Below are 22,537 nucleotides of genomic sequence, written 5' to 3'. Positions count from 1 at the left end.
CCGTATTTGTTTTATCTGTGCATTTTATATGTTTGGGGGATGAATATCGTGATGTCTGTGGCATGCTTTCATACATTGAGCTTGAAGCCCTTTATTAAACCACAAAACTCTCCAGAAGTCTCATTTCCTTTGATCTAATTCTTAACATTTGCTCTGCCACATTAGGAGGATCTCTAATTCTTATAATACTTTGGAAATTTCCTTGTCTTGCTATAAGAGTTGATAAGAGTAATTGCAAATGTGGCATTTTTACGGTTATATTGTAAATGGCTCTAGTCCATGTTAAAGGTGTTTTTAATTTTAATTTACTTAACATGTTTTAAGTGAGTCAATAATTCTTAAAATTTCAGATTCTCACAATTTAAAAAAAAGAATGAATGAATGAAAGTGCTACAAAAATAGCCAAGATGAACCCAAGGTGTGTTTGATCCCTGAACAACAGAAATAGGTCCATAATTTAGTAGTGATATCTGTGGTAGACTAACCTTCCTATAAAAGTAAGTGTGGAAATGTGGAGAAATGAAAGCAGCAGAAATTAAAAGTGATGGTAACAACAGTTGAATTTACTCACCGTTTTTGTTTCTGCATTCCAGTTTTTGAACTTGTTTCCTTCTCAAAGTGGGACAAATAATCCTTAGCTCATAAAGTTATTATGAGAAGTGTGCTTGATAATTTTCGTCCTCTCCTTCCCTAGGCCAATAGCCTAGATGAGAGTAACGGATGTAGTAGCTCAGAAGGTTTACTTAGTGTCCTTTAAAAACATTGGTATAGCATACTTTCATAGCTTCGATGGGAAGGGCAGTGAGAGGACACTCTGAAGGTTATCCTTATACTAATAGATCTTCATTCACATTCAGGAATATGCAGTTTTTTTAAGATAATAGATAATAACTGCTATGCTTATTTACTCATTTAACGTGTAGTTATTGCATGTCAGCTATGGACCAGCTTCTGCATGCAGTGTTTTCTGTTTTATTATTATATCATTCATTTCTCACATTCAGAGTTATTACTTTCCCAAGAGCACATGTTTATTGGGAGTATACCTAGGATTTGAAATGAACCCAGCGCTGTGATGTCTCCAAATTGAAGTCATTTTCTTTATTTGTGTGCTGTGTATTAAAATTAATTTTGTTTTAAGATGAAATATTTGTGAGAGTATTGTTTTTTGGATTTTGCTATTTTGGAAAATTTTGTGGACAGCCCTTGATAATTATAGACATCCTTACAAATCACAAAGCAAGGCTAAAACGTATGCCTATCAGGTGGTGTTGTTAACACCTTTATTATTAGGATAATTTGAAGCTGCTTCACCAAATCAGGAAAAGTTCACAGGTAAAGTAAATTTACTGGGGATTTGATATTAGGTTTTAAAATGCCACATTTAAGATGGGTAATAACTAATAAAGTACAAATAAGAAAATGGACAAAGAAAGGGTGTGGAAACTCCCTTAGGGCTATAGACCAAAATGGTGTAAGTGTGGTAATAATTGGTTTAAGTTGTACTAAGTTATAAACAGAAGATTGACATGGTTTCTTGAAGAAAAAGTTTCCTTTCTTCTAGAGTTATTTGAAGATTTGCTATAGTTGTAGAGGGAACCAGTGAATTTGATTTCTCAGGTTTTTACAAGATTGTTTTTTAAAATAGTTCAATTGGAATTTAAAGGAAGTGATGTAGGTTAGTTTAAGGGCCGAGTGGGGTAGGGATGAATCTATGGGGAATGGTAACAGTAGAGACTTCCAGGACTGGTGGTTGGTGCTGATTTAGGTTTTAAATTTAGCAGAGAGAATGAACATTAAATGTTTTAATTTGCCAGTAGCATTAAGTTCCCTGTGTAACATATTGTAAAGCTAATGGGAATGTATCTTCAGAAGTTCTCAAAGTTATCTGAGAGAGCAAAAAGTAGTGAATTAATTAGGTCATGGACAAATTAAGAAAGTATATTTGAAGAGTAACAACTTATTTTTGAGATGATGAGCTCTAAGCCATCAGTTATAGAACATAAGAAAGAGATGCAGAATTTATGCTTATGGACAGAAAGGGTAACGAAAAGTAATAATGTTATTCTGTGCTTACATGAAACTTTGATGTCTAAAACTTAAATTCTGCTGTAATTCTCGATGACATATCTTTTAAGAAAGATAGGCGAGTAGGCCAAGGGCCTGAGAAAAGCAGCTGGCATGATCAGGGATATAGGCAATTCAAAAGATTAAGACCTTTCAGTTTTGGAAGATTAAGACTCAAAAGAGATAAGTCAGAAGGCAGAAAATAAAAATAGAGTTTTCCTTCAATCTTATAAGCTTAGAACCAAAAAACGAACCATGAAACTTCAGAGAGTACATCATAAGCTAAGCAGAAGTTCTTGCCTCATTCAGTGGTTGGAAATGGAAGAAACTTTTACCCTAAATTTATATACCCTTGAACAGTGTCCTAAAATTTGCCTCAGATCTTTGAACCTTGTACCTTGTTTTAGGCTCTCTGAGATTAGAATTTAAGGAACATTGAAAAATACCTAGAAAACAGAGCTCAAAGATGGAGTAGAAGTACAGTCTATCTTGCTCCCTGTTTTTGTAGGGCCCTCAAGCTAAGAATTATTTTTATATTTTTAAGTGGTTGGAAAAAAGTCAAAAGAATAGTATTTAAGTGATGAGTGCAAATTACGTGAAAATCAAATTTTACTGCTCATAAATAAAGTTTTATTGGGCTACCGCCATGCTCATTCATTTACATATTGTCTGTGACTGCTTTCAAAGTACAGCAGCAGAGACTGCATATTCTGTGAAACCTAAAACATTTACTCTCTAGCCCTTTGCAGAAAAAACTTGCCAACCCCTGGGATAGACTGATAAAATTGAGTTGTTTTTCCAGGAAAAGAAAAGATTGTAATGACTAGAGTAAAAAAAGTCAAGTTTATGAAGAGATGTTATATAAATGGTACTAGGCTGGATACTGTTCTTTCTATTTTTGTGTTACCCAATACAGAAGCCATGGGCCTCCTGTGACTATTTAAATTTAATTAGAATTAAATGAAATTTAAACTTCATTTCTTCAGTCACACTGACCACATTCTCAGTGCCCACCAGCCACATGTGGCTAGTGGCTACTGTATTTGACAGTGCAAATGGAAAATATTTCCACCATTGCTTAAAGTTCTGATGAACAGTGCTATATAATGGTAAACACATAGTGCTTTGTGCCTGGCGCTGCTCTTGAATCTTCTCAAAAACTGCTTGAAGTAGGGATTATTATTACTTTCATTCTACAAATGAGAAAGCGGAAACACAGGGAAGTGAAGAAACTTGCCACACAGTAAGTGTCAAAAACAGACTAGCTTCAGAGAACCAGTTCTGTAATCACTTTGTACTGAGCAAGGTTAAGAGTGAGGAATATGCTTAATTGTAGCAAGGGGAATGTAGTTTATGTGATGACAATGTGGCTTTACAGATTTTGTAACACAAAATATAGAAACTTGTGTAGAATATAATAGCTACATTCCTTCTTAGAAAGAAATCTAGAGATGTGAACCGGGTTAGCTTTTTAGGGACCTTTCAGTGTTCATTAAAGTATGTTAAATAGATCGTTTGAATTCTGATATATGTTCACAGCAGTGTTGACTCCTTCTAATTATTGAAAATTATTTTGGCAGAGGAGGGCATCAACTGGGAATTTTGCCCTCCCAACAGTTATATTTGTGTTATTTATTCAGGCATGCTGTAATGCTGCAATGTCATATCCAATTATTTTGTTTTTTTAGCTAACGTGACCAATGATATACTATTGAATATTTTATGCAAGCTGACACATTTAAATTTTTTTGTCTTGGAGTCAGTGTTGCCATTGAGTTGTCATTTCTTTTTTTGTTGTTTGAGTTGTCTTGTTTTTTGAGTTGTCATGTCTTTTGAGTGGAATTGTAGGGGTTACATGTGATACTACTTTTAGTACTATATACAAGTTAGGCTAATGTCTTCCATCGTATGTCATGAATATTGGATGAGCATTTTAGTGGATGATAGTTTAGACCTTCCCTGTTTTGAATATCATTAAATTTATTTGGTCTTATTTTAACAAATACATAGTACTTTATGTGTCAGGCACTATTTGACGTACTTTATAAATGTTAACTCATTTCATCCTCATATTCCTATGAGATAAATACTGTTATCCCCATTTTGCAGATAAGGAAAGTGAAGGACTTATGTGGAAACTGACATGTTAAATAACTTGACTAAGGTCATACAGTTAACAACTGATAGCACTGGGATTTGAACCCAGGCATTTGAGCCCCAGAGTCTATACTCTTGACTGCTGTGTTTTGCTGCTTTTCCCATGGCAGTTACTATTAGTTTGTTTTAATTGTACATCAAACTTCTTGTCTTGCTTTTAAAATGGGATGTTAGCAAGTATAGAGGACTGGTGACAACACTAACAAGAGAGAGATCAAAATGACAAGTATGGCTTTATACCATTCCAGGTAGCCTCATGATCAGAGTGCAGAGGCAACTATAATGGTCTAACTCTATCTGTAAAAATACTTGTCCCAGGCAAATAGCTCCTACTCAATTGCTTTTTGGTTAGCACCAAAAGTACTTCAAGGTATAAATGCATTGCTAGTTTCTTCAACTAGTGAATTCTGTCTTGAATAGGAATGAGCTTCTTTTGAGAGGGTAGGTAAGAGTTTCAGGTCCTGTAGAACTTCCAGCTACACCTGGGAGAAATTTTGGAAGCTTTAGTAGGAAGGTGTAGTTTTAAATTAGCCTGTATTTCCTAGGAAGTTGATACACCTTTTCTTCCCCTCCCCCATTGTTGAACTTGATCTGTTCATTGTGCACTTTGTCACTCTTACTACAAATAGTCCTCCAAAGTTAGACCATGTGGTCATTTTCCATCCCCTGTGTGCTTGAGAGTACACATGTGCATAGGATTGTATTTCTAGTATAGTTCATTTGACAATTTCTAACAAAGGTAGCAGCATTTTTTGGTCACTGTGAAAATGTTTAAAAATATGAATGGATTTACAAGAGAATTGTTTAAACTAGGTTATTATAAAATTTCACATTTGAAACATGTTAAATTCTTTTTCCATTCTAAGCGTGATTTCAGTCTTTATCTTCAGTTTTTTATATTCTAATTCTCTGTTTCCTCATTCTCAGGCTGAAATAGAACTATTTGTGAACAGGCTTGACTCAGTGGAATCTGTTCTTCCTTATGAATATACAGCGTAAGTTTTTCAGCTTGGTTTTCTTATAAAGTTTTACGTAACTCATCAAAATTTTGTTTGTTTAGACCTTAATTTTATCCATAGTTATGGATAGATTTATATGCATTTAAAAAACATACAGGGTTTAAAAACATTTTTCAAGCTATACTCTTTACTTCTAAGGTAGCGTTAATTGTGATCTCCATTTTGTGTTGCTTTGCAGTACAACAGAAAAACCAACAAAAACTAGTGATTTCCTTTTTTATCTGACTAGAAAAAGACATTTTATTTTTTAAAAAACTTTAAACCCAACATTTTTAAACAAAATTCTTATGTCCCACATAATCAGTCCCCAGAAATAATTACTTTGATGTCTCTACTTCTCCACATTTTTTTCTCTGAATATTCTAATGTATATAACCTCATTTATACATTTTTGTTCTGAACAAATATAGGCTCAAACTATTATATTTGATTTGCACCTTATTTTTCTCACTGAATATATTGTAGGCGTCTTTCCATGTCAATACACAGCTACCTCAGTCTTTTTAGTGGCTGCTTATTATTCCATTATAGAGATTGTATAGATTCCATGCATGATTTGTTTCACTAATTCCCTATTTTTCAATATTTGATTATTTCTTTTTGATATTATAAAAAATGCTGCATGAATATTCTTTATTCATTTGAATATTTCTGAATTTTAGTTGGCTTCCAGTTTCTCTGCTATTAAGAGTTTTAAAAGAAAATATGTATTTGCTGTAGAGAAAAGCATATACAAAAAAAGTAAGACTATCCTGTAAGAATCCATATGCCTAAATATGTATGAGAGTACAAAATTCGTGAATGGATGGACCATAATTTATATAACTATTAGAGACTTAAATGCTATTTCTAGTTTTTGTTTGTTTTGTTTTATTAGATAAACATTTCTACTTACATCTTTGTGGATATTCTTAGGAAAACTCAGTGAATCTGTTATAGTCAGTAGGTGGAGAATCTTCATTTGGGGACTTCTCAACTACAATTTTTTGTCACCTGAGATTTACCCTCCTCTTAGGAATCTCATTCATCTCTTGCCATTAGTATTACTGGTCTCAGGTATGCCCCGTATCATTCCAGAATGAAAACAAAACTTACCCTTTACTTTTCTGTGGCAAAGCTGAAATTAGGCTGTAATGTTTAAACAGAACTTTATTAAAGTTGGTTAATAATACAAGGGAATTACACCACAGGGAGAATCTTCCAGGTGACTGAATATGGCTTCTCCACAACTGATCTCAGAGGGTCTGTTCAGTAGTGCTTCTCACATTGAGATATGTTGGCCAGTGTATGAGGATGGGGCAGCACTTCAGATATACTTGACACATCTTCCTGAAATGTTTTTAAGTACGGGTTTGGATTAGAAAGTTATAACAAAAGGAGATAAGTTATGTAGATTTGCTTGAAGAATAAGAATGTAAATACTTTTATTATTGGAATGAACCGAAATAAATTATAATGTGCCAATTAAAAAAATCCTGTAGTTTATGTCTTAATAAAAGAGTATTATTTAGAAATCAAAGTATTCTGAGGCATACTCATGATTTTCAGGTGTTTTGTTTTTGTTTTGGGGAAGTGTGGTACATGGAACTTGGAATATGAATATATTTCTTATTCATCTACTCGAACTCTAGAATGAACAGTGCCTAATCTGCTGTCGAGATTGGCTAGATATTTACTTTATATTTCATTGTTTTCTTTTATGTTTAAAAACTTAAATACTCTTCTCCCAGGTTTGATTTTTGCCAAGCATCAGAAGGAAAACGCCCATCTGAAAATCTTGGTCAAGTGTTATTTGGGGAAAGAATTGAACCTTCACCATATAAGGTTTGTATTTGGTGTTAAAAAAAAAAAAAAGCTGTAAATAATTTTTAAATAAGAGGAAAGTGTGAGATAACTTAGCTCTCATAGCTAATGAGGAATATATTACTCTTTTGCAGCCAGGAATAAATTCTTAAAATCGCAGTTTAGAAGGATCCTTTTCCTTCTCACAATATGTCAATGATATGTCTATCTTAACTTTCATATAACTAATGTTACATATGATAAAGTGGTGGCCTAAAGGACAGTGCTCAGACTCCCTACCCGCCTTACAAAAGGATCTGGAACCTAGCTTCCAGTCATGAAAAGTTGTCCCAGCTGCTCCATGTCTCTTTCTCCATCTTGTCCGGCAGTGTGTATATATTTTCTCTATTAGCAAATATAACACTGCCTGGACTCTTGCCATTGTGTTTTTTGGAAGCTAACCTTTCTGTTTTGACTATTGAAAGTATATTGGGAACATCTTCGATGTTTTTAGGATACCGGTTAAACCAAACTAAGCACAATATACTTCACGTCTGGGAGACAATGAAGCACAAGGTACTCCATTGTCTCCCAGAATTATTTTACCTTTTAAATCTGCTGTCTTTTAAGTCTTCTGTTCTTCCACATTGCACAGTCCCCTATCGTTTTATATCTGCTCTCCTACTGTACAAAGTACAATGATCTTTCTCTTTTAGAAAAATTAAAGTAGTTTATAATAATAACATATCACCATATAAAAAATTAAATGGTACAGAAGAATATAAACTGAAAATTAATTCTCTTCCCCCCAGTTCCACTTCAGTTTCTTGTTAATCTTTCCTGAAATTTTCCATTCACTTAACTTATTTAAATAAAATTAGATTTACTTATTTATGTTTTAACATATTACTCTGTACTTGCCTTTTTTCTTTAACTCTTCACCTTGGGCCTCTGTCCACCTGAGAACATTCATTTTGATGGCTGTAACTGGACCCCAGGTGTTATTCCCCAGCCTGACATCTGCCTCTCCTGGCTTCATATCCTTCTCTCCTGTGACATAGACTCCATGCTTAGCCACCTTTCCTACTTTCTCACTAAGCAACCCCATCTCCCATGGCACTTTATTACATGGTCTGTCCAGCAAATCCCCACACCTAGATTAGTCCCACTAGCCATCTCACTCCCTCCAGCACCTGGACCTATACTGTGAAGCCCTGGGGGAAAAGGCACATCATTGTGCAAGTTTAATCCACTGCAGGTTTATAGTTTCAACTATAAATATATCCTCTTCAATTATTCTGATATAAAATTTTCTATCCTAAAAATGCCAGCAACTTAGAGTTTTTCAAAGACAGTAAATTAGAAAGCCCTAGTAGGATGAAGTAATTGGGGAAAAAGGAACTCAAAGTGTGTGGACAGTGGGTAGCATTGAGTAGGGCAAGCATGTGAATTGTGTAACATCCCCCGTTGTGATATTTTGGAGATTACTTTGGAAGTTATTGCATTCTTCTTATAGCAGAGGGTGATTTTCAGGAATGTTTATTAAATTGTGTAATCGACTTAAATACTCCAGTGGTCTCTCAGCCCCATCTTTCCGTTTACTTATGCCTTGGCCTTGAGAAATGAGGAGAGGCAAGAGTATCAGTAATGCCATCAGTGAACATGCAGAACCGTGGAAGTCTCCAGCAGTAAACAGCCCTTAACAGATAGCAGGAAGCAGAGGGAAAGCCAGCAGTGTGCCCCCCCCGCCCCCCCCCCCACCCCAGGTTTTGGCCCTGGGGCTGAGTACTTCCCTTAGTAGGATCTCATTCTGGTACACATATAAAGACTGTGCTTTGCTTCTGCAGAGGGTACTTTTGGGGGGCCTAGTGCTTTTCAGATTTAATTCTTTGTCCTAGGAGTTGCGGTAAAACAGAGGAACAGAAGAAGTGCTTTAAAGTGGAGAAAGACGTACACCTAACAATCTCCATGAGTTTCCCAGAACTTTTTAGGATCAAGATTTGTGCTAAAACAAATTCTTTAAGCCCCAAGCTTCAAGGGACAGAGCAGGCACTTTTTAAGACCAACATATAGATAGGTAAAAACACTGGGCAGAGAGGTCAGATTTTTCCTCCAAGCCAGCCATAAATGTATTGACTAGTATTTTTCATTTCACCGTAGATTCTTAGATCCTTTATTTTAAAAGATTTTTATCTTATTTTAGATCTGCAGTAAAAACAATGGTAACAACCAGCAACAAAATATAAGCCCAAATCTCTTTTGCCATCTTTTATCAGTGCCTTCTGTGTAAGTTAGGATAACAACAGTGCAAAACATTGTATATATTATATGTAGCTGGAGCCACATTTCCTAGGATCACGAAATCTGATCTCAAGACATTACTCATACTTGCTCAAGCTCATCTTCACTCATTCACTTGTCTCACACGTTTGTTGAATACCTTCCATGTGCCAGGCACTGTGCTAGAGATGTGCTACAGCAGTGAACAGGACAGAAATCTCTGTGAATCTTCCATACTGATGGAGAGAAGGAAACAAAGTAAATAACTAAAATATATAGTGTGTTAGTTACTGATGAAGGAACTGTTGCAGATAAATCAGGGAAGGTGATGGGGAATTTGCAATTTTAAATAGGTTTACTGAGAAGGTGACATTTAAAAATTTAAATTTGAAAAGTCTCACTGAGAAGGTGACATTTGATAAAAGGAAGTAAGCCTTGTGAATATCTGAGGGAAGGTGTTCTAGGTTAAGAGAGCAGCAAATGCCAGGGTCTGAGGTATGAGCTTGCCTGGAGAGTTCACCTGGTGGGTGAGCAAGATAGAAAATAGTAGGAAATGAGGGCAAAGAAGTAATGGGACCACACATAGAGTGCCTCCTAGGCCACTGTAAAAACTGGCCTTTAAATCTGAGCAAGATGGTTAACATTGGAGGGTTTCAAGTAGGTTTAGATTTTATCAGGATCACTCTGGCTGCTGTGTTGAGAATGGACCACGGGAGTGCAAGGAGAGAAGCCAGAAGACCAGTTATGAGGCTGTCGCAGTCATCCAGACAGGGTCTGACAGTGGCTTGGACCTTGAGGGTGAAGGGGAAGGGATTGTGAAGGGGCCAGAATCTCAGAATCTTGCTATATTTTGAAGGTGGAGCCAACAGAATTTGCTTAGGGATGGGGTGTGGAATGTGGAGTATCTGTGTACTGAGCTGGGAAAATGTAGGAAGAGCAGGTTTAGGGGGAATGGGAAGAGTTAGTTTTGGACATGGTAACTGTGAGGTGTTTATTAGGCATCCAGGTAGGTAGAGATGCTGAGTAAACAGTTAAATATACGTGGAGGGCTTCAGCCTATATATGTATGTATGTATGTATATATTTGCAAATCATCAGTGTATAGATGGTATTTAAAGCCATGGAATTGATGAGATCCTTAAGAGATAGATAAGGAAGACAAGAATTCCAAGGTCTGAGCCCTGGGGACACACTCAGCGTTACATGTCAGGAGGACCTAGCAAAGGAAACTGAGAAGAGCCACTAGTGAGAAAGGAAGAAAACAGGAGAGTGTGGTTTCTGGAAGCCAAGATGAGAAAGTGTCTCTGAGAGGAGAGATCAGATGATCTGTCACTGATAGATCAGGTAAGATGAGGACAGAGAATTGACTGTTGAGTTTCACCTTCAATGTGAAGGTCATTGATGGGAAAGCAACTGTGGTAGAATAGCTAGGTGGAGAGAGAATGGAAAGATCAATTGGAGATGGGCATATATACAGCTCTCTTGAGGACTTTCATTTAACAGGCAATGAGATAAAAACAGTGGTAGCTGAAGTAGGGCCTGGTGTTAAAGAGGGCTTGGTATTATATCTTTTTAAAAGGTTTATATATGGATGAGTATGATCCAGTAGAGATGGCAGAAGTGATTCAAGAGAGAGGGAAGAATTACTGAGTGTGTCCTTGTACAGGCAAGAAGGGATGGGACCTCATGTACCTGTGGAGAGGTTGGCCTCAGTGGCCTAGTTCATCCATAATAACTAGAGGGAAAGCAGAGAATTGGGACATGATGCTGGAAGGTAAAGATGGTGATTGCTTCTGATTTCTCAGTGAAGTAGGAATCACAGTCATCACCTGAGAGGAGGGAGTGGAGGAGGTGTTGAAGATTGGAGGAAGGAGGTGCTCACGTAGGAGAGGGGATGGTCAGAGGAATGTTGGGAGATTGCCAGGCAGCATCACCTCCATGGCTAATGGGTATTTGAAATAAGAGCTGCCAGCGTGTTTATTTGTGTTTCTCCAGCTGTTTTCAGCTCTGCTGCTAGAGTTGGATCTAACCAGGTTTGTGGTTTTGACAAATGAGGATAGCAAAGTGGGAGAAGAGCAAAGGATTTGAGGACATAGAAAGGTCATTGTGCCATTGACTTAGAAATTTGAGCTTGCAAGGAGGGAGGTGAGGCCAACAAAGGAGCAAGGGACAGTAAAAAAGCCCGTAGGACCCCTCGATTGTTGATTCAAGTGGTGTCCAAGGCTTATTGGAGTTGAGAGGTATTTGTGCCAGTGAGCTGGAAAGAGGGGAGGTGGTGCTTTGACACTGGAAAGCTTGAAATTGAGATAATGGAGGGACCACTGTCATTGATAAGGGTAAGGTAGAGTATGACCAGGGGAGTGAGTGCTTTGAAGTATGATGAAGGCTAGAATTGCTGGAGAAGATGTCAGAGAGCCAAGAGGACAGCGTGTTGAAGTATTGCTTATGTAAATGTTGCAGTCACCAAGAATCAGGAGTGAGGAGGAGGATGGGGTGACAAGGAGCCAGAAGCTAACATTTTCAAGAAATGAGGGCCAGTGACCTGGGTTGGCAAATGACAGCAGCAAGAAGGAGATGGGGACGGGGCAGTCCAAGGACATGAGAGTCAGAGCTGGGGGTTTCAGGAGGAGGGAGTGTGGTCTGTCCTGTGAGAGGAAACAGCCACCACTGGTGAGGAGTGTGTTGAGGCACGGTCCCTGAGGGAGAGCCACGTTTCTGTTAGAACAGGCTTCAGAGAACATTCTGAGAAGATATCTAGGGTAGAGAAGGGGTTCTGCTGCTGACACATGAGTTTCAAAGGGCACAGTGGAAGGGTCTGAGGAGTTCGGGAGTGGTGCATATCTGTCTTGGGATTTGAATGTGGGAATGGAAGGATGATGTGGAAATCCAGGACTTCTGGTGGTGACTGACGTTAAGAGGGATAAAGGGACATAATGGGATTAGTCCTGATGATCTCAAGGCAGAAAACGGTGCACAGGTGAAAGGTCTTACCAGGAACGTGCAGCATTATGGGTTTCCCTTAGAATGTGAAGGACATTGATATAATTTTTCTAATCATTTGCTAAAAGCTGATAGTGGGATACCAAACAGTAACTGTCATTTAGTGATTACCTATCTTTGTCAGTCAAAATGCTAGGTGTTTTTCACATATTACTAAATTTAATCCAGTATACCTGCAAGGCAGATATTGTTAAACTCGTTTTATAGATAAGTTAATTGATGCTAAAGTAGGATTAAGCAGCTTACTAAGGTCTCATAAATAAGATGAAGCTGGATTTGTACCCAGGGCTGACTCAAGGTTGGTAAGGTATTTGATTTAATGACTTCCACAGAATTATTCCAAAGAGGATTTTCAACCCTCACTGAAACAATTTTTTTTAAAAAATTGTAACAAAACATTTTCCTGAATACATTAAATACTATGTTTTTATATTTTAATTGAATATATAGAACTAGAACAATGATGGGCTTGTGTGTTATAAGGAGGATTTGATTCCCTTGGGAGCTAAAAATATTTTAAAAATCCTTAACAAGACATAAATAAAAAACTATTCAATTTATAAACAAACGTGATTTAAAATATTATTAAATTCCCAACTAAACATTACAGGGAGAGGCAGTAGAGTGTTATGATTAAGAGTATTTTCTCTAGAGCTCGACTTGCTTGGGTTAAATCCTGGCTTTGCCATTTCTTAGTTGTGACTTTTTATGCTTTAGTTTTCTAATCTGTAAAATATGGATAAGAACACCTACCTCATAGGGTGGGTGGGAAATTACATGAGGCTTGATATATGAAAAGTACATAGAACATTGAAATTGTTAAATAATGTTAACTATTATTATTAAATGTCACCTTTGGTCTTTCTATTTTCCTGCACAGTTGAACACACCAGTTGACTCACTTAAATCTAGTAAGCATTGGATTAAGGTGTAAGATTTGCCATTTTGGTGCAACTAATAATGTCTGTCTCTGCTTATTATAAGTTTGGTGCCTATGCCTCTGATTCCATAGTGTGTATACTTATGTTTTCCCATTTTCTACTTTTTAAAAATGAACCTTTAAGGTTCATATAAGGATCAAAATATCAAATAATGGTACAAATACTGTTATATGGACAGAAGTAGCAATGTGGCCAAAATTAAACTGTTGGCTGGCAGGTGGCAGCAGTGGGCTACACTTAAACATTCACTGTCAGTTGATGCACAGCAACTGCTTTAGGGATATTAATAAATAATGTACAACAGAGTGGACTGCTTAGAAGTGAAGCATACGTAATTTTTTTACCATCTGTAATAACATTTGAATTTATTAAAAGGTGTACAATTATAGACTATCTCTATAGTTGTAAATTACAGCCTTCTGAAAACAAAGAAATATATTTTTAAAATTAAGACAAAAATAGTTCCTGGTAAATTAAAGTAAATCTATTGTTTTAATATGTGGTAAATACCATTTTTTTTTTTTGGCACACGTAAAAAGTCCTAGATTCCAAAATTGGAGGGGTTTTAAAAAATTATCAATTTTTGTTTTAAGTTTATTTATTTTGACAATCTTTTCAAATGTGGGCTTAAAAAAGTCATGTTTACTCTGATTTTAGACATCTAAATTTGACTTTTTCTAATATTCAGCACATTCTGTCTCATTCACTGCTGAATATCATCTGACACTTAAGGCAGGCACTTAACAGTATCTATTGAATATTTGTTTTTGTTTTTTTTTTAAAGATGACCGGTAAGGGGATCTTAACCCTTGACTTGGTGTTGTCAGCACCACGCTCTCCAAGTGAGCGAACCAGCCATCCCTATATGGGATTCGAACCCGTGGCCTTGGTGTTATCAGCACCACACTCTCCCGAGTGAGCCACGGGCCAGCCCTCTATTGAATATTTGAACATAAAACTTTGTCTGCTATTACTACGAAGCCATCAACTCCAGAATTTCTAAACATGACTATTGTATATACTATAGAGAGGCTGATGTTTCATTTTGTTTTACATGTGGGTTTCTTTTTTCCTATCTTAGGACTCGTTTACATTTAAAAGGTGGGTAGATTCAAATTATCAAAAAGAAAAAAAAACTTATCAAAAGAAAAATGGATGACTTAAGTTTTTAAAGAAACAGAATAAGATTGAAATTTAAATCTGATTTGAGCTATTTTAAAAATGTTTATTACCAATATTAATGCACTTAAGTAATTAAATGAGACTAGTACTTTTACTCTATTTATGGTATTGGTATGAAGAACCTGGATATTTTTTCTTAATTTGCTTTCCACTTTCTTTTAATACAGTTTACATTTAATAAGGAGGAGACCTGTAAGCTTGTTTGTATGAAAACATACCATACAGAGAAAGCTGAAGACAAACACAAGTTAGAATTCTTGAAAAAAAGCATGTTACTAAATTATCAACATCACTGGTAAGACATGGAGATTTCAGATTTTTGGCTTTTTCCTTTTCAAGATGAAACCTCTGTTCCATTGACTGTATAAATTACTTCATTGATTGTATAAAATATAGCATATTAATTGATTTCTTTTTCTTACCAGTAGTAGTATTATGGAGTAGTGACTTTTACATGCCAGAGGATAGTTGAAGTTGACAGCATCATTTTAAATATCACCTTTTAACTGTGCTTAGATTATTGTAATATATGGCACTTCTTTTGGTACATAGACCTGGTACACAGAATTCTTCTTTTATTCATATATAGTTAACAAGAGCATATTTATACTTTGGGGAAAGGGCCTAGATCAGTTTTCTAGAGAAATATTGTTGTCTTATACTTATGGGTCTTGAAAAAGATTATAGAAAAACAAAATTTAATTTTTATTTGATGTTTGATAAATAGCATCTACTTCAAATAAAACACATATTTTGCTTAATCTCTCTTTTATTCCATAAACATGATGTAACATTAACAAGTTCTGTACCAGTTTGAGTCTAAATCAAAAACCTTTTAAAACTATTCTACTTTTGCTTCCATAGTTGTATGTACTTATATAATATTCAAACAATATATAATAAAAAAAATTCTCAAATCCAGCTTTTCAGGTATAACCATTGTCGGGGTTGGCTGGTTAGCTCACTTGGTTAGAGTGTGGTGGTATAACACGAAGGCCAAGGGTTTGGATCTCCATACTGGCCAGCTGCCAAAAAAAACAATAAAGTTCAAGTCCAACCATTGTTATTCTTACAGATAATTTTGTTTGCAAATGCCTGTATTCTGTGTGGATCATAGTTTATGTATGTTTTGCCTCTTGTAGAAAGTGTAAGATGCTGGAGGAGGTGAACAGAAGACTGTCTTTGTGTACTTGCTCTTGAATGTTTGTCCTGTCAGTATTTCAGATTGAACCATTTGCCCAACCCAGCAAGGTTGGGAGCCACAGATCCCAGCTCAGACCCGACCAGATCCTGTGGCCTCTTAGTCCCTCCTGCCCTCAGTTCCTTTCCTCCATCCCTCCTGTCTACATTGAAGGTGTGTTAACATACTCTTCAGCCCCAGGGGAATGAGTTCCCCATCTACTCACTGGGCTCTGTTGGAAGGAGGAAAGGAAGGAACCAGCTGGTGCTGCCAGAAACTAGACTTTTGCACTTGTGTCAGCTGCTTTCTCATCTGACCCTCAGTGCAGACAGGAACTTGAAAGGCTCCTCTGTTTACTCGTTTCTTGGGTTTCTGGTAAACCAAGGGCTTTTTTCCCTGTGTTACTGTGAGAGTATTACTTAATTGCTAGATCAGCGTAATTTGGCATACGTTTGCTTTTTCGTAAGTAATTGAACTTTCCCTTGGTGTTTTGCTTTCCTTCAAATTATTCTTTATAATCTTCAAAATAATATTTAAGGCTTAGTTCTTACATTATTTTATTGTATTAGCTCCATTCATCTCCATTACTCTAACATCTGCTGATGTGTTGACTGAATGAAAAAATGACTCTTAGGTCTGTGGGTGATTTTTTGCTTTCTCTTCTACCCTTCTGCATTTAGAATAGTGTTTAGATTCTGGTACTTCTTTTGTGAGATAGACCTGGTACATAGAGTACTTCTTTTATTCATATATAGTTAACAAGAGCATATTTATGCTTTGGGGAAAGGGCCTAGATCAGTTCGGAAGATAACAGATAATTGAAGCTCCTGAAGGTGATAGAAGCAGCACTTCTTCAGTATCCTCCTCACAGGGAAGTACTTAGGAATATTTTAAACTATTTTATGATGCAATTAACAAAGGTCCTGTTTTGATGCCAAGATGCTTAATAAAAAGGAGAATAAATTTTTAATAGTTTACAAAGCTAGAAAACATTCAGTAGTAAAATTTACTAAGCAACTTGAGATGGATGTACCAGTTGCAAACAAACTATTCTGCATGAAAACTAAACTGGAAATGTGCTAGTAAATAATGACTTTACATTTGAATCAGAGATGTTTATGATTTCGAGTGAATCCACTAACAAAAAACTCTAAGCCAAATCAGAAATATGCAGTCTAGTAATTCTAGACAATGGTCTTTAACCCTTAAATCAGTTCATTACACATTTGGCAAATGTTGATCCACATTGTTGAATTTATTGGAACCCTTAGTTGAGTATATTCCTGTCCTTGACTTATTTGAGAAAGTTTTTACTATGTAACTTGATTTTAGAAAGCAGAGATAAAGTAGTAGCATGTACCTATGGGAATTTGAAAGACCTTTAAAAGTGCAGTGTTCTGTTATGGAAATTTTATTGTGAATATAGCATATTTTGTTTTATCCTTTGCACTAAGACATTTTCAGGGCAACATAATCATTTTCTAAGTTACAAAGCAATACATGCCTTTGAAAAAATATAAAGCAATACAGGAAAATACTAAATAAAAAGTAAGAGTCTTCCACCTCTCCCAGCTTCTTTAATCCTGTTCCCCAGAGGCAGCACTGTTATTTCTCATGTATGTTTCTGGATTTTTTGTACATATGCATATTAGAGGGTGTGGGCCTTTTAAAAATAATACAGCTGAAGTATTGTACACATTATTCTGTGACTTGCTTGTTGCACTTAAGAAAATATTGCGGGCATTTTTCCAGGTGAAGTAACTCTGTAGATCTCTGTTTACCTTATTCTTTTTCATACTTGTATGGCATTCCATTGCATGAATGAACCATAGTTTTCCTTCATAACATTTTAGCCGTGTGCCAATTTATTATTCTCATTTTAGAGAACAGTTAAATAAGAAAAGTAAGTTTTGTTAATTAAGTTAGTGAATATTTTCATTCTTATTTGGGGCTATAGAATATAATTTGAAGATCTTTTTGACTAACTCTCTCAGTAATCTAAGCTACTTGATGATTTTTGAGACTAACTACTATTTTGATACCAGCACCAGACTCCTGAATTCCCTTTATCTGTGCTCTACATGTTTTGTGATTTTACTTCTTACCTAAGCTTCCAAAACTTCATGACATTTTATTTATGAAAGGATAATTATATAATTAGTCATCAGAGTACTTATAATTTTTTAGTATCATAGAACCACTGGACAGAAGGGGGTTTTAATGATATTTTAGTGAGTTCCAGTCCCAGATCCCACAAAGTTACCAAAGGGGAATGACAGTGTTTTATAAAATTCAAAATCCTAACGGATACTATAAATTTACTCATATTAAAACTATACAGAATGACTTAAACATCAAGTTTCTTTGCTTTTGGCTGCAATATTCTGAGAGCATTGTGGCAACATGGGTTACTCCATTCTGATCAGAAACTTTTGGAATTAATTTATTGGGAAAATAAGTTGTTAATAAATGAAGCTTCATTGGTAGAAGTGTTTCAAATGGAGTCCTTGAAGTGTAGAGGGAAATAATAGAAAGGAGTCTGTATTTGTCCATTTCTCTTTCTTATTACAGAATATCCAAAACTGAGTAATTTGTAAAAAACAATATTTATTGCTTACAGTTTTGGAGGCTGGGAAGTCCAAAGTCCAGGGAACACATCTGGTAAGAGCCTTATTGTTGGTGGGTGGTGACTTTCTATAGTGACACAGAGTATCACATGGCGAATGGCTTGAGCAAGAGAGAGGTAACCTGCTCACTGGCTCTCCTTATCAAGCCATCACAACCATGCCCATTACCAGCCATCAAACCATCAACTTATTACTCCGTGAATGGATCAGTTCATTCACTAAGGCCTGGTCCAAAATCTAATCACCTCTTCAAGGCCCCACCTTTCAGTTACTCTAATAGGATTTCCCACTCTCAACACTATTACAGTGGGTATTAATACATGAACCTTTTGGGGGACACAGTTCAACCCATGGCAGAGTCCTTAATGGTAAAATGTAGGGACCAATCATTCAACCTTTATCCTTGCAAGTCCTCTTCTCATATTATTTTTCACTGTATCACATTGGAAATATGATTTTTAATTTTTTTGATGTTAGAAATTCAAATAAATACTACACCCTAACTTAGGAAGGCAGTAATTGACGATGATATTCTTTAAACTTTCTTACAGTTGTTTCAAAGCTTTTGTCGTTGTCTTCTTTTTAATGCTTCCTATTACTAGAAAAAGGCTGTTATGTTAAGGCATTATATAAATGATAAATTCAGGATGTTTGCTTTTTAAAAGCCTGAATTGCTCCCTTAATTTCTCATTTTGTAACTAGCACTGTACATAATTTTTATGTAGTACTTTTTCTCGAATATGATAGCATAAAGATATTATATATTGCAAGTATGTATTTGTTGATTGAACTTCATTCTCTATCTAAAAAATTAAAGCAATTAACTGATTCTTTAGGCCGCCAGAAAATCTGAATTATTTATATAGCATTGCTCTTGTGCTTCTAATATTTTATAGCGTTTTCATTGGAAGTACTAGCCTGCTGGTTATAATAATAAGCAACTTTATAGTACAGGTGATTCTAAAGCTTGGTACATTGGGTACTATTAAATAGCATTTAAATATGACGAGACATGTTTTATTTAGGTCATTAATGTACACCTTGGGTGAATATAGAATCATAATTTTACTTCCTAAGGCATACATTAATTAACAAATAAAACATGCCCTGGAGTGTCATCTTATGACTGTAATATAGCTAGTATATTTTGAGAATTTTTTTTATTTGTATCCTGCAGTGTGCTCTGGGCTTAGGGGACCACATACTCGGACTTTAATGTAGTTACACAGTGCTATAGAACTTTATTCATTGCTTTTATCCTTTTTAAAAAAGTTCTTTTTCTGTATAAAACTGGGAACATTTGGTTCTCTAGCATTGTAACAGTATCTCCTTTAGAAATAACATGGATTTGCAATTTTAATAGATAATACTATAACTTTCACTTTTTCACCTGGCTCTTTAGATGAACATTTTCCCATATCTTGCAATTATATTCTCCTTTTTATTGAGTTACTCAAGTAATAAAAGATATTTACTTTTATACTGTTCAGTAAACTTCCTGAGGAACTAAATGTATTGCTTTGCACCTGTTTACAGCTTTGAGTGTTCCACTAAAGGTAAGTTATACTTAAACTTCTAGATAATACTGTTTAAATTAGCAATTGCAATAAATTAATTTATAGAGCTCCCCTTTCTTATGCACATTTGTGGTTTCAAAGAAGCTACAAAGTTTTCCTTACTACAGTGTATCATGTATTGGCATTATGTCATTATTCATGAAATACCATATTTTAACAAAATTCTTTATGGTTTTTGGAACTTAAGGCATTTAGACGTTTAAATTTTACAAAGTGATGACACCGATTTGGGCAGTAATTCTTAGTCATGTCTGGTGGATTTTTTTTTAACTTGACTTATTTCTGTGCATAGGATTGTGGATAATATGCCTGTCACATGGTGTTACGATGTTGAAGATGGTCAGAGGTTCTGTAATCCTGGATTTCCTATTGGCTGTTACATTACTGATAAAGGCCATGCAAAAGATGCCTGTGTTATTAATGTAAGTTCATGATAAGCTGTATGCTGCTATTTAAAACATAGCTTTCTGGTAAAAGAATTCAGTCTTTACCCAGACAAAAATTGTTATATTCATTGAATGAGTACAGTTCAGATGTTCTGAAGTACAACTACTTAGGTCTTAAACTGAAGCCAGATTAAGAATGTATAAATTGAACGCTAAAATTAAAATAATTCAGATTCAGTTCCTCATTTACTGAGTGTCTGTTGTATACTAAGTGCTATACTAAGGGATGGGACTTCTTTGTTCTAACTCTATTAAAAGATTCATAAATCTTATGTATTAAAAAATGTACATAGTGGGGTGTCAAAAAAAACCTCACTGTCAATTTATGAAATTTGTATTGCAAAAGTTAGGTCTTACACCTTTTTGTAAGTCCTAGCTGTCTTTCAGGGCATTCTTTTAAATTTAAAAATGGGTTAATAAAATGGAGACATTAATATAGAAGGTAATTAAAATTATTTGGGTATATATATTAAAATACATTTTGTGTGATTAGGTCAACCTGATTTAATCTCTTAATGAATATGATCTGATAGAAGTTAGCACGTGCATGGTCATGAAATTAGTTATATTGGTTAATGCTTTTGTGAGAATTTATCACAGACACTTGAATAATTAAGGTTATTAATTTAGTCCAAAGTTACAGACTTCTAGGGAAAATGTTTAAGTATGTAAGACTTAGCACACTCATCACATAATATTTGAAAATTTATTTTGTTTTATTATAAGTGAAAAGCTAGAAAATACTTATATTGGTGTTCTTTTGAATAGGTGCTTATTAAATTTTATGTAAAAATTTAAACTTTAAGAAGCATAATTTATACTTCCCCCAATTAATTTTTGGCTTATAAAGAGTTTAAACTTAGAACTTAAATATTTTAATGAAGAATAATTAAAATTCTATCCAAGCTTTAAATTTTCTTACTTGTTGTGGCCCATTTTAAAGTTTTATGTTTTGACTTTCATATAGCCAGTTTTTTATCTTTAACTTTAAGTTCTGTTCCTCAGTCAGAATTCCATGAAAGAGATACATTTTACATCTTCAACCATGTTGACATCAAAATATATTATCATGTTGTTGAAACCGGGTCCACAGGAGCAAGATTAGTGGCTGCTAAACTTGAACCAAAAAGGTAACTATATAAAAATAGATTAAAAAGTAAATAAATACAAGTGAAATGTAGGCCCAAAGAATAAGTGTTTTGGGCCCAACTAACTTATTCCTTGATCAGTATTCTGGCATTTCAGGATTGATTTTACTAAAACTTTTTAGCATGATTTGTTCTTGAGTTATGGATTGCCCAGAGAAGCCATACAGATAATTGTTTTTCTGTCACAGTAAGGGGTTAAGCCAAGGTGTTTTTTTGTTTTGTTTTTCAGTCATGAAGTTTTGACAACTTTTCTATTGGTCAGTATGGAATGGTGAACAGGACTAGTTGGGATGTGTTCCCCTTTACAGTACAAAGAGCATTGCCTCAGAAACTTGCAACCTTCCTGTGGTCAGAGGCCCAAATAAGCTGATTAGTGTTGTAATTTCTGAAGCTTCTACACAGTGATAGTTGCTAGTATGTGACAAGGCATTGAAAGAGCTACTCTTCAAGTTGTCAGTATTTTTAGCATGAAAGTTACATATCAATTATTGTGAGATCTTTATTTAATTTTTTTCATGATTTTTCCTGCCATTGAATTAGCCATTTTCTCAGATCACTCATGGTAAAGAAGTGCATGCCATAAGATGGCAGTTAATTTAAACTCCCTCAGTTTTTATGTTTTTGTTTTTGTTTTTAAGATTGTTTGATGCTCTTCAAGCATAGTGTTTTCAGAAGTTTGTTTATATTTTTGAGTAATAATTTTGTACACATACTTAAACCGTAGCCCATTATTTATAAGAAGTGAATATATATTATTAAATGTGACAAGAATAATTTCACCTTTGACTATTAGCAGCATTGTGAAATACATGTAAAATCTCTAATCTTTACTTTACCCCATTATTTTTTAACTGTACTTTATCAGCTTCTTGCCAAAATGTTTCTTCCCACAGCTTTAAACACACCCATATAGATAAACCAGACTGCTCTGGACCCCCCATGGATATAAGTAACAAGGCTTCTGGGGAGATCAAAATTGCCTATACTTATTCTGTTAGTTTCCAGGTGAGTTTGTTTTTATCTTTAATATAATGCAGAAGTTGATTTTAAATTTGTACTACTTAAACTAATTAAAAATATTAGTGAGTAAGCTTGCCAAATAAATAAGCTGTTAATGAGCTGAGTTTTGGA

The 22,537-nt window shown here is 35.1% G+C and overlaps 1 protein-coding gene across 1 annotated transcript in view; it reads left to right on the top strand.

Annotated features, from left to right (window-relative positions):
- The window catches only part of TM9SF2 (transmembrane 9 superfamily member 2), a 56,480-nt gene that overhangs the window by 7,319 nt on the left and 26,624 nt on the right, over nucleotides 1-22,537 (top strand). Inside the window, exons 2-7 of the mRNA XM_063102214.1 lie at nucleotides 5,152-5,219; nucleotides 6,974-7,067; nucleotides 14,596-14,723; nucleotides 20,105-20,234; nucleotides 21,264-21,388; nucleotides 22,300-22,411. Coding sequence (XP_062958284.1) covers nucleotides 5,152-5,219; nucleotides 6,974-7,067; nucleotides 14,596-14,723; nucleotides 20,105-20,234; nucleotides 21,264-21,388; nucleotides 22,300-22,411 — 657 coding nt within the window. The remainder of the gene's footprint in view (nucleotides 1-5,151; nucleotides 5,220-6,973; nucleotides 7,068-14,595; nucleotides 14,724-20,104; nucleotides 20,235-21,263; nucleotides 21,389-22,299; nucleotides 22,412-22,537) is intronic.

This window comes from Cynocephalus volans, chromosome 7 (genome assembly GCF_027409185.1).
Source record: "Cynocephalus volans isolate mCynVol1 chromosome 7, mCynVol1.pri, whole genome shotgun sequence".
Lineage (NCBI taxonomy): Eukaryota > Metazoa > Chordata > Mammalia > Dermoptera > Cynocephalidae > Cynocephalus > Cynocephalus volans.
The sequence above is the reverse complement of the archived record's forward strand: the minus strand, read 5'-3'. Positions and strand labels throughout refer to the sequence as shown.